Genomic DNA, 13,166 nt, shown 5'->3' on the forward strand with positions numbered 1-13,166 from the left:
CGGGCACTTCCCAGTGGGAGGAGGCCCTGGGGAAGACCCAGGACAAGCTGGAGGGACTACATCTCTCAGTTGGCCTGGGAACGCCTCTGGGTCCCCCGGGGCTGGGGAGAGGGAAGTTTGGGCTTCCCTGCTTAGGCAGCTACCCCCGCAACCTGAGCCTGGATAAGTGGTAGAAAATGGATGGATGTAATCAGTTTATCTGGAAGGTTGATGAACAGAAGAACTGGAGATCTTCTCTTCCTGCTGTGGTTGTGTAGTTGAGCTTTTTTGCCAGTAGATGGAGCTGCTTCATAACTGAATTGCAGCTCAACTGGACATTAATGAAATTATTTTCCACTCGGCTGTTTAACAGAACAGACTGAGTCAGTCAATCTTTTCTGACTGTAGATGAACATGTTCTTATAACATGTTCTGAACATGCTCTTCTGTTCAGATGTCAGTGTAGCACACTTTCTAAGTGGATGAGGGACCTTATTATTGATTATCTTGAAAAGTAAACATAGATTTGCATAATTAATTCACATACTGTGTTTTTGGAGTATGGAAAAGTGATGATATTGTTGTGTTTTACAGAGCAATTCCATCTGATAAACCAGATGGTAAATGAGACAGAATTCATATAGATTGTTGCTCCCTCTATTGTTTCTAATACATCTGAAATTGGACAAATTGTATTTCAAAGTATGTCAAACTTCTTTAATAATATAGGTTTTTAAGCTGAGCTTAGAATCTAAAATAATGCTGAGGTATCTGAACTCATCTACAGCGGTGAACAGAATCCATCAAAAACGACTTTATCCTTCTTATTTCTGAAGATTCTGACAGTTTTCTAGTCTTGCATTGCGAGGATGCTGCAGGACGACCCACCTCATATATCACACGTTAATCACTCAGTTGTCCTTCTGATGTGAACTCTGATGGGATTTTTTAGTACTCGTATCAACAAGTACTCGAATGTACTGGGTTTGCAATGCATCACTATTTCTAATAACATCAGGAAGCTTATGGAAAAATTAAATGCAACCTGAAAGTGGACTATTTGCGGAGCTCCTCCTTAGAGTATCAGTTGAATGCCTTCAGGGGGGCTGAGCTCCCCTTAGCTCCCCTGTAATTCCAACCATGCTTATCACATCGCTGGCTGTTCTAACAGTATGAGTTGCTACCTGCTACTTGTGTGTGTGAACAGGACATCCAGCAGAAACGTGGGCTGGCAAACTCCATCAACTCCTACCTCATCAAACCAGTCCAGAGGATCACAAAGTACCAGCTCCTGCTGAAGGTAGGTACTCGGCCAGCAACGCACCTCAGACCTTCTGATAGAAAACCAGTCCGTCTGACTCTAACCCTAACCCTGCAGGAGCTGCTGTCCTGCTGTGAGGAGGGTAAAGGAGAGATTAAAGATGGTCTGGAGGTGATGCTCAGTGTCCCGAAGAGAGCGAACGATGCAATGCACCTGGCCATGTTGGAGGGTAAGACGCCGTCCTCGCTGCTGCTGAACATCAGTCCCATCTCTGTTTGATGTGAACTCTCAGCCCTCCTCTTCTTCAGGCTTTGAGGAGAACCTGGAGGTCCAGGGAGAACTCATCCTGCAGGACAGTTTCCAGGTTTGGGACCCGCGCTCGCTGATTCGAAAAGGGCGGGACCGACATCTCTTCCTGTTTGAGTTCTCACTGGTCTTCAGCAAAGAGATCAAAGACTCGGCTGGAAGAACAAAGTACCAGTACAAGAACAGACTACTGGTGGGTGTTTTCCTCATCCATCTGCAGGGTCTCTGTTTTTACGGCTTTATTTCATCTCCCGTCTCTCCTGCAGACATCAGAGTTGGGGGTGACGGAGCACATTGAGGGCGACCCGTGTAAATTTGCTCTGTGGGCGGGAAGAACGCCCTCCTCTGATAACAAGACTGTGCTGAAGGTAAGCTGGAGTAGGTGGAAATGAAAAGCATCACCTGTCTTCAGTCATCAGGTGACGTGAAGTTTTTCTCCTCCTTCAGGCTCCCAGCATGGAGGCCAAACAGGAGTGGATCAAGAACATCAGGGAGGTGATCCAGGAGCGAATGACTCACCTGAAGGGGGCGCTGAAGGAACCTCTCCATCTGCCCAAAACACCAGCACTGACCAAACCCAGGAATCACACCAAGAGGTAACCAAACACAGACGCCTAATCATCTCAGAAACTTCTGCAGGAAGTGGAGCAATGTTTCAATCATTAACCCTCAAAACTCCAAGACATTTTTCACTGTTTATTTTAATGTAACCCAGCCAGTTAATTCCAGTCAGCATCAGACATGATGTTTCTCAGCTGTCAGATTGGGAGGTAAAATGATGTAAAATGAATGTATGAATAGATGTAGCAGCATAAAGGTCGACCAGAAGAAGAAAGCAGAATTTATTACTAACAGAACTTTGTAGAAATAACACACAGATCAACAGTGACCAAACCTTTTCTCATCTCATCGTTCTCTCAAGTCTTGGCTTTCAGGAGAAAAAATATTGTTATTGAAACAAACACACAACAGAAACTATTTCCATGTTTCCACTTTTTCCTCATTTCCAGTTATTCCTGCTACTATTTACCTGCTATCCTCACTAAACCAACTCCAGCTCAGCTGCTTTGTGGCGCCACCGTGCATCAGAAACGTCTTCTTGGCTTTATTCCAGCCATAGAGGAGCATTATTTTTCTTCTTTTCACACACACATAGAACTTTCTGCTCACTGGTTGATCTTTGGCTGCTCCTGATTGGACGTTACCGTCAATCTAAGCTCTCTGATTGGTGGAAAGTCTGACAGGAAGTGGCTTCATCATCATGTCCAGGTCTAAATAGAGGTCTCTTAGTAACATAGTAGTGATGGTGATGTTTTTATGGTGAAATATGATAAATAATGCTGTTATCATGGATCATTGTGGATTTACCAGATAGAGTCTCTGAATAAAACTACATTTAGTGGCTGGATTGTAAACCTCCTGGACGGATAGAAATGCTGGAAAACCTCCGTAGATCAGCTAAAGGGTAGTTATCCATCACCTTTACCCCACAGAGATACACACCACCGCTCCTGAGACGCTGGTGATGGTATAAAAAAGAGAGCTCAGGGGAAATCTGGTTAAGTTTAAGTCTTAAACAAATTTTAATATCAAAGTTAACCAGAATTAATACATACAGCAGTGGTTTTATTTATTGAGGAAAAACATCATCCATTCCCCACCGCTTATCCGGGGTCGGGTCGGGGGGCAGCAGCTTAGGCAGAAGCCCAGACTTCCATCTCCCCGCCCATTTCCTCCAGCTCATCCAAGGTGTTCCCAGGATAGCTGGAGTCCTCTGAGGCCTCTTCCCTGGGGAGGCGTCCTGGCCTGGTCCACCTCACCTGGTTCCTCTGGATGTGGAGGAGCAGCAGTTCTACTCTGACCTCCTCCTGGATTACCGAGCTTCTCATCCTGTCTCTAAGAGAGAGTCCAGACACCCTGAGGAGGACACTAATTTCAGCCACTTGTGTCTGTGATCTGGTTCTTTTAGTTACTATCCTCAGCTGGTGACCATAGGTGATGGTAGGAACCGGTAAATCCAGATCTTCAACTGTCAGCTCAGCTCCTCCTACTCCAGGACAGACCGATACTGAGTCCACATCGCTGCAGATGCTGCACCGATCCTCCTGTTCATCTCCTGCTCCATCCTTTCCTCACTCCTGAACAAGACCCAGAGATACATGAACTCCTCCACCTGGAGCAGGAGAGAACACTCCACCCTCTTCTGGCTAAGGACCATGATCTCGGATTTGGAGGTGCTGATTCTCAATCTGAGTCCACCAAACCAGACATCCTTCACACCCCGGATGGCAAAGTGCAGCCTTGGAGTCCAACCCTCACCGGAAACGAATCCGACTTCTTTTCTCACCTGAATGATAGAAACTAAATGATTTACTTGTAGTTTTTTCCTAAACTGAACTGTGTAGCGTACCTACAGGCCAGGTGATGTCTGTATGTTCATATTCATCAACCATACATCTGATAACATGTTTTAAAAATGACTTTAATCTTTTTTATTACACTGAAGATGGAGGATGAACTCAGACTTCTACCGTAAATCCACTTCTCTGTTTGATCCTCATTATTTGCAGAGATGATTTCAAACAGCTGACTGGAAGCTGAGATTATTTGCTCTGATTGGAAGTGATGACGTCTCTCTCTGTCTTTGTGTGTTCAGGGAGGGGGCTGAAGACGGAGACAGTCAGGGAGACGGCAGCAGCCAACCGGACACCATCTCCATCGCCTCCAGGACGTCCCAGAACACCGTAGACAGCGACAAGGTAGCAAACCCACACTGAGCATGTGCAGTGGTGACGAGCTGATCACCCACACCTGTATGTGTGCTACGGGGTCTCCTGTGCAGCTGCTGCAGGGGCTATGCATGTGCCAGTGGCAGCAGGAAGGTTTGCATGAACCCGGTTCTGTGTCGGATGTAGTCGGTGTGTTTATGAGGAGTGAGCGATGAGGCCTCATGAGGAGCGATGAAAAACCTCTTCAGGTTGTGTTCGGGTGTCTGCCATGATGCCGCCTACCCACAAGCCTCCCACATCAAAGTAAGACTTTTCAATCACATAAAAAGTAGGAAACAGGAGAAAGAAACAAGGTTTATTTTCTGAACTGCACTTTAATCAAATTACATGGAAAACAAGCCAATCAGCAGGGTTTTTCTGGAGGAGGAGGAGCATCTGTTTGATTTGGTTTCTGGATGGAAGCTGAACTGGAAAGTTGTTTCTGTTCTTTGGTTTAAAACTAGTTAATCAGGTTTAGTGATGCAGGTTTGTTTTAAACAGTCTGTTTAAACAAAAACGTACAAAATTTGAATGAAGTTTGGTGCTGAGATCTGCTGATGTTCACTAGTTTGACCTGATTCACCCTTTAACCCTTAAAACTCCAAGCTATTGTTTGCTGTTTTTTTATGTAAACCTGCCTGTTGAAGCTGAAGCCTTTTAAGTCAACATACAGACATTATGCTGCATACATATTTCCACTTTTTCCTCATTTCCAGTTATTCCTGCTACTATTTACCTGCTATCCTCACTAAACCAACTCCAGCTCAGCTGCTTTGTGGCGCCACCGTGCATCAGAAACATCTTCTTGGCTTTATTCCAGCCATAGAGGAGCATTATTTTTCTTCTTTTCACACACACATAGAACTTTCTGCTCACTGGTTGATCTTTGGCTGCTCCTGATTGGACGTTACCGTCAATCTAAGCTCTCTGATTGGTGGAAAGTCTGACAGGAAGTGGCTTCATCCTCATGTCCAGGTCTAAATAGAGGTCTCTTAGCAACATAGTAGTGATGGTGATGTTTTTATGATGAAATGTGATAAATAATGCTGTTATCATGGATCATTGTGGATTTACCAGATAGAGTCTCTGAATAAAACTACATTTAGTGGCTGGATTGTAAACTTCCTGGACGGGATAGAAATGTCTGGAAAACTTCTGTAGATCAGCTAAACGGTAAAATATACATCACATTTACCCCACAGAGCTACACACCACCGCTCCTGATGGTGGAGCGGATAGATCTCGGGTAGTCTGTTGGAGTTTTAGGGGTTAATTGTGTTGCTACTGACACACACACACACACGCTAATGTCAACCATGGCCTCTTGCTGTAGTGTTACACAGCATGGCCTTTTCACCGTGCAACCCCACGCCTACACACTAGCCTTCCTCTAAATGTCACGCACACACACAAAGGCCTTGGCAGTGCAGTTTTGTGTGTGTGCCCTTGTTTACTCCTCATCTTCAGTCTGTTATCGACTCGACTCCTTTTTCCACGTCTGCAGCGTGCGTGTGTGCACATATGACATGCATGTGATTTCTGTGTTGCGAGCGCCCCCTCCCCGCTTCCCGTCCCGTGAAGACATAAATCTTTCCAGCCCTGTCAGAGTGGGTGTGTTGCTGCTCAGCTCTGGTTTATTGTTTTGGGGATTTAGAAAACTCCAGCTGGTTATTTTTAGATCCTCCTCTGCTGTTTTCCTCAAAACATCCAAGAAGAGAAACATTTTGTCCTGAATTGTGTGTTGACGTTTTTGAACATAGCTGACGCAGCTGTATCCAGCCCTCTGAGCCGGTAGTTCGACTCCTTCTGAATCCGCTTGGTTTCTCTGTCTGAGAAGATTTGAAGTGGAAACCTGAAGCTGCTCATGAGGACGGTGGAGACTTTGTCTCATGTGAGGATGAGGAGGACGCTGCTTCGTCGTTGATGCATTCTCTAGGGCTCTGCTGGCTCTCCAGGGATTTTAGCATCATGTAGTATGAAACTATTTTACAGCTCAGGTGAAGATGTGATGTTTGATTTGAGGAGGAACATGTTCAGTCAGCATCTAAGATCACAGAAAGGTTCCTCTTCTACCTTCCTGTGTTCCAGCAGACCTGAGGTCTGCTCCAGAAAGCAGGTTAAACTCACTCTGAGCCATCAAAGAAACTCGGGTTAACTTCTTCTGAGTTTCTGGTTCCAGATCCGCTGCTTTGAGTTGGTTCCATCAACTCTGAGTTAGGAACCACAACACCTGGAGTCACCATGGCGACTGCTGACGCTAGTTGTTCCACTTCAGTGGAGCAAGAGTTTCTCATAGAATATATCCTACTGAGGTAGACTGATCTCCTTCATCCTAGGAGGAAGAGGATGGTGAGGAGGCAGATCTGCTGAAATTTTATCGTGTAACAAACTCTTTGCTGGATTATTTTATGGAATTGTGATTTCAGATTTGAGTGAGGACTTTTCTCAGGGCTCCACACACCGTTGTCTTTCCAAGATGTTTGGCATTGCCGACGTTATAAGGAACGCTTTTGTTTACAACATAAAGTCGTCCGTGGCACCTCAGAGCACACATCTTGCTGCGACATGATGGACGTGTTCGACCTGAACTTAAAACGGTACCAGCTGATGACAACTTGATCAGGAAACGTCTGTTTGAGCTCTGAAAATCCTTCCTACATAAATGATAGCTTCTTAATTCAGCTTCTATATCACGTTGTTACTATGGTAACATACTGGAACGAAAACCCAGAGTTTCCCTCACCTCTGGGTTAACATACTCAGTTTCAACATCACCTGCTTTCTGGAACAGGCCCCTGAAGAAGCCTCTGACTGAACACTTTTTTCTCACAGTGTTGTATAAAGGATGTGAAGAATCCTCCATTATGTTCAGCAGATTGTGCAGCATTCTTCTCTGGACAAACCGCTCCAGGAGCTCCAGATCAGTTCCCAGAACAGAACCAGAACTTGTGGATCAGCTTGTTCAGCTTCTTTAAAGTTGTATTCACACTGGCACTGTTTGGTCTAACCAAACTGCGGTCCACTTCCACAAATAGTCTGATCTGTGTGGTGTAGTGTGAACATGCATTTGGACTCTGGTGTGGACCAAAGAAGCAAAATCTGGTCCGCTTGAAAACTGCTGCGGTCTGCTTGCGAGTGAACTCTGTCCAGTGTGCCGGCCGCGTGAATAGCTCAGTGAATAGCTCAGTTGCCAGAGCATCTGTCTCCCATGCAGTCGAACAGCGTTTGAATCCTCCAGGGGACAAATATTTACACCTTCCAGTTGGGTCCTTTTGCAGGACCCTTAACGCTGCTGCCTAACCACTATAATTTGCTTTGGATAAAAGCGTCAGCTAAATTACTAACGTAATTTATCATGACGCAGGTGTTTAATGATTGGTAGCTAGGCTCCTTGCCGGATTTCCACTTATTCATTTCCGTTTCTTCCGGCTATAGAGCCTGTTTAAAGTGACCATCAAGAAAATATCTGGGAGTAATCAGATTACTGTAATAATCTTCACTTGTGAAATATGATATTCAAAAAGATCCTCGCCTACATTTCCTTTATTTTTATCAGATTTCTTTCAGAGCACGTATGTGAATGGTGACGTAACTTCCTGTTTTAGAATTTTTTATCATCAGTTGTCCAGAAGCAGAAGTTATTCGAACTTGGCCTTGTCTTGGTGAGAGAAGCTGGTTTTGGACGGGGGTGATGGAGCTCTTTGCATACACATGTAAAATGACGAAATAAATCAGATATACGGGTCTACGTGCATGAAGACATCAGGACGCTGGGGAGAGATCTGTGTGTTAATCTGATTTCTCATAATCTGATAATGGCAGTTGGAACTCAGATTATTCTGTCTACATGTCCACAATCAGATATCAGAAATCAGGTAATCTGTTTTTTGGTGTGCATGTTAACAAGCTTAAGGATTTTTTTGTAAATCATATTTAAGAAGTGCATGTGGACACGTCAGATCAGATTATTACAGTAATCTGATTACTCCCAGATATCTGATTTTCATGATCATGTAAACGGACTCAGTGTCATACTTGGAAGTTTGCGTATTGATCAGATTTGGTGTAATTACAGTAAAATGAGGATTTACGGTAATCCTGGTTAAACTAGTGCTGGTGCTGGATCATCTAGAGAGTCAACAGAATTAAGTTCAATTCAGCTTTATTTATACAGCGCAAATTCACAATGCCGTCATCTCAGGGCGCTTGACAGCCAATTCAAGCCAATTCACTGTGATCCAGTCAGTGTTCATACCAGCCAGTTCCTAGGAAATATAATAAAACTTTATTAATCCCACAACAGGGAAATTTGTGTGTTACTACAGCTCAACTACAGAACAACAGAGTATGGAAAGCAGATTAACAAAATATAAAATACAAATTTTAAATACAAATGTGATGAAATAAAAACTATATACCACAGTAACTGGTGTTCTGTGTACAAGCAGTGTGCATTATGGAGGAAACAGCCCAGCTAGGTTAAACATGCAAAAAATGAAGAAGCTGGTTCAGAAGCTAAAATCTGTGAATCCTGCGAGAATCAAAGCCTTCTGGATCATAACCACCCAACTGGTTTGTTGGACTGGTGTTGCAGCTGAATTGTGTTCTGGTTCTGTTTGGACATAAAGATTCTGAACAACAGTTCTGAGTCTTGTCTGTTTCCTCTGGTATGGCTGTAGACTGGTTTTGGGTTTGGAAGGTCAGACCAGCTCTGTGGGCTACATCAGATCGGTCTTTCACCTCTGCATCTCTGTCTGTCTCGTATTCTGTAAAAACAAGCCGGTGTTGGCGAAGTCACATGTTCCACTGTCTGGGTTTACGGTGTGCGTGTTTTCTGGGTGGAAAGCTACTCTTTTCAGTGGTTTTATGTGATGAATGTCTTGTTTTTTTCCCCTCTAAATGTTTCCCTTCGTCTTTGCAGAGTTCTTCTTCTTCTCTTTCTGTCTAGTTATCTTTTTTGACATTTGTTTTTTACTCTTGATGGACTTGATCTGTGTTCAACATCATCAGACTTCGATAGTTAGAATAACCAGAAGGTGAGCTGAAGGAAGAGTTTTAAACTTTCTGTTCTATGTTTGAGAAGCAGGTGGTGAATATCAGGTGTTCTTGTCTGTTTTAACCCTTAAAACTCCACTTTTTTATGTAAAACTACATGTAGCAGCTGGAGCTGTTAAAGCTTTAAAGCTTTTCTCATCTGCACATCATTCTCTCAAGTCTTGGCTTTCAGGAGAAAAAATATTGCCGTATTTGTGACTCTGCCCGTTTTAACACCTTGGCTTTGTGACTCCGCCTCTATGAACGCCTGGGCTGCATGACGCTTCTTAACGCCTGGGCTTCGTGACTCCACCTCTAAATGCCTGGGCTGCGTGTCTCCGCCCTGTGAGCGCCTGGGCTTCGTGACTCCGCCTCTAAATGCCTGGGCTGCGTGTCTCCGCCCTGTGAGCGCCTGGGCTTCGTGACTCCTCCTCTAAATGCCTGGGCTACGTGTCTCCGCCTCTAAATGCCTGGGTTGCGTGTCTCCGCCCTGTGAGCGCCTGGGCTTCGTGACTCCTCCTCTAAATGCCTAGGCTACGTGTCTCCGCCTCTAAATGCCTGGGCTGCGTGTCTCCGCCTCTGTGAGCGCCTGGGCTTCGTGACTCCTCCTCTAAATGCCTGGGCTACGTGTCTCCGCCCTGTGAGCGTCTGGGCTTCGTGACTCCGCCTCTAAATGCCTGGGCTGCATGACTCCGCCTCAGTGAGCGCCTGGGCTGCATGACACGCCTCTGAATGCCTGGGCTTCGTGACTCCACCTCTAAATGCCTGGGCTTCGTGACTCCGCCTCTAAATGCCTGAGCTGCATGACTCCGCCTCTGTGAGCACCTGGGCTGCATGACACGCCTCTGAATGCCTGGGCTTTGTGACTCCGCCTCTATGAACGCCTGGGCTGCATGACGCTTCTTAGCGCCTGGGCTTCGTGACTCCACCTCTAAATGCCTGGGCTGCGTGTCTCCGCCCTGTGAGCGCCTGGGCTTCGTGACTCCGCCTCTAAATGCCTGGGCTGGGTGACTCAGCCTCTAAATGCCTGGGCTTCGTGACTCCGCCTCTAAATGCCTGGGCTGCATGACTCCGCCTCTGTGAGCGCCTGGGCTGCGTGACACGCCTCTGAATGCCTGGTCTTCGTGACTTTGCCTCTAAATGCCTGGACTGGGTGACTCCTCCTCTCTAAATGTCTGGACTTTGTGACTCCGCCTCTAAATGCTTGGACTGGCTGACTCCGCCTCTGTGAGCGCCTGGGCTGCATGATGCCTCTGAATGCCTGGGCTTCGTGACTCCACCTCTAAATGCCTGGGCTGCGTGTCTCCGCCCTGTGAGCGCCTGGGCTTCGTGACTCCGCCTCTAAATGCCTGGACTGCGTGTCTCCGCCCTGTGAGCGCCTGGGCTTCGTGACTCCACCTCTAAATGCCTGGGCTGCGTGACTCCACCTCTAAATGCCTGGGCTGGGTGACTCAGCCTCTAAATGCCTGGGCTTCGTGACTCCGCCTCTAAATGCCTGGGTTGCGTGTCTCCGCTCTGTGAGCGCCTGGGTTGCATGACGCCTCTGAACGCCTGGGCTTCGTGACTCCGCCTCTAAATGCCTGGGCTGCATGACTCCGCCTCTGTGAGCGCCTGGACTGCATGACGCCTCTGAACGCCTGGGCTTCGTGACTCCGCCTCTAAATGCCTGGGCTGGGTGACTCCGCCTCTAAATGCCTGGGCTGCATGACTCCGCCTCTAAATGCCTGGGCTGGGTGACTCCGCCTCTAAATGCCTGGGCTGCATGACTCCGCCTCTAAATGCCTGGGCTGGGTGACTCAGCCTCACGTTATGAAATGAGGAAAATATAATAATTTTTAAAAAATAATTTTGTTCAGACTTCCACCCCCCCAGTTGACCCGCGGGGCTCCTGCAGGCGCCGGTTCGTTTCCATGTCCCGTGTAGCCCATATTCAACCTGATCTCCACTCTGATGCACGTAAACACAACAAGGGAACCAGTTTGTGCAGGAATATGACTTCCAGGAGATGTTTGTGGTTGTGAGGAATGACTGCTTGTTCTGATGTGAGAAGACAGATGTAGCATTGTTCAGCTCTCATTAAATGCCAGCGTAGATGGTTAGATGTGAGTTTGTGACGTCCACCATGTTGCTCTCAGTGAAAGGAGATGGTTTCTGTCCAGCTGTTGTAACTGATTCACCTGAACCAGACCTGATGGCAAGTACACCCTGCTGTTTTTCTGCAGATCTGGGTGTTTTGCTGAGATGAACCGGTAAATGACTTTGTCCTGCTCCATGTGTGGAAGCTGTGACGTGTTTCGGTGTAATGAGTCAGCCGTGGTTCAGCCTGTGGTCTTTATTTAAAGCATCGTTCCAGTGGCTGTTGACTTGGCAGCCTTCATGGTTCCACAGCTTCCAGAACTATAGTTCAGATGTGTATTTAGCCTCCGCCTTCAGCTAGAGTAAAAATTGTCTTTCCACAAGACAAGCTCCATAAAAGTTAGGAAAGAGACTCAGCAGTGGCCGAATCCATGTTTATTCCAGAAATGAGTTGAAGTTGTTTCTGTACCCAGACCCAGTCAGAAAGGGATGAATAAACCAAACGAGTCTGTTCTCACCCAGTTTTAATTTGCAGCCAGTATGAATTTATATTTGATTCAACATGAAATAGCTCAATTACTCTACATGATCCTTGTTCACAAAGCAGGCAGATGGAATTTACCGTCCACTTGATCAAGTTCAACTAACTGGTAACACAGATATCTAACCAGCCAATCACAGGGCAGCATGTAGTTATGTAATTTGAGAAATAGTAGCTGAATTATGTGTACTAACATTTTGAAGAAAATTCTTTTTTTCTTTTTAAATTTTCAGTAGATTTTAAATACTCAACATTTGCTCCCGCTGTGCTTAAAACTTTAAAAAGGATGGAATGGCTGCATCTTGTCTTAATAAACACTAATATATAACCAGCCAATCACAGGGCAGCATGTAGTCGTGTAGACGTGGTGAAGACGAATTTCTGAAGTTCAAACTGAGCATCAGAATGAGGAAGAAAGAGGATTTCAGAGACTTTGAACGTGGCATGGTTGCTGGTCTGAGTGTTTACTGGGATTTCCACCCACAACCATCTCCAGGGTTTCCAGAGATGGTCTGAAGAAGAGCAAACATCCAGAGCAGCAGTTTTCTGGACCAGGATGCAGCAGAAGACACACCAGATGCCTCCTGCCAGCTAAGAACAGGAAACTGAGGCTACAATTCACACACACTCACCAACACTGGACAATAGAAGATGGAGAAACGTTGCTGGTCTGATGAGTCTCCATTTCAGCTCCACATTCAGATGCTCGGCTCAGAATCTGCTGGAAACATCATGAAAACATGGATCCATCCTGTCTTGGATCAACACTTCAGGCTGGTGTCATGGTGGGGGGAGATTTTCTTGGCCCACTTTGGGCCCCTTAGTACCAACGTGTCCTGGTTTAACCAGCACAGCCTACCTGAGTATTGTTGCTGACCATGTCCATCCCTTTATGACCACAGTGGAGCATCTTCTGATGCTACTTCCAGCAGGATAATGCACCATGTCACAAAGCTCAGATCATCTCCACCTGCTTTCTAGAACATGACGATGAGTTCACTGGACTCCAACGGCCTCCACAGCCACCAGATCTCAGTCCAGTAGAGCAGCTTTGGGATGTGGTGGAACGGGAGATTCTCATCATGGATGCAGCCGACAAACCTGCAGCAACTGTGTGATGCTGTCATGTCAACATGGAGAAAACCTCTGTGATCTGAAACTGATCGAACTGTTAAGGAAAATGATTTCGTCATATTTGACT

The 13,166-nt window shown here is 46.0% G+C and overlaps 1 protein-coding gene across 2 annotated transcripts in view; it reads left to right on the forward strand.

The window, feature by feature from the left end:
• kalrna (kalirin RhoGEF kinase a) overlaps window positions 1–13,166 on the forward strand; it is a 203,368-nt gene that overhangs the window by 117,965 nt on the left and 72,237 nt on the right. For both annotated transcript variants that reach the window (XM_042002791.1, XM_042002792.1), the window contains exons 33-38: window positions 1,187–1,279; window positions 1,358–1,469; window positions 1,549–1,739; window positions 1,813–1,914; window positions 1,994–2,142; window positions 4,203–4,305. In XM_042002791.1, the coding sequence (XP_041858725.1) occupies window positions 1,187–1,279; window positions 1,358–1,469; window positions 1,549–1,739; window positions 1,813–1,914; window positions 1,994–2,142; window positions 4,203–4,305 (750 nt within the window). The remainder of the gene's footprint in view (window positions 1–1,186; window positions 1,280–1,357; window positions 1,470–1,548; window positions 1,740–1,812; window positions 1,915–1,993; window positions 2,143–4,202; window positions 4,306–13,166) is intronic.

The sequence above is a fragment of the Melanotaenia boesemani genome, chromosome 12 (assembly GCF_017639745.1).
Source record: "Melanotaenia boesemani isolate fMelBoe1 chromosome 12, fMelBoe1.pri, whole genome shotgun sequence".
NCBI classification, from domain to species: Eukaryota; Metazoa; Chordata; class Actinopteri; order Atheriniformes; family Melanotaeniidae; genus Melanotaenia; species Melanotaenia boesemani.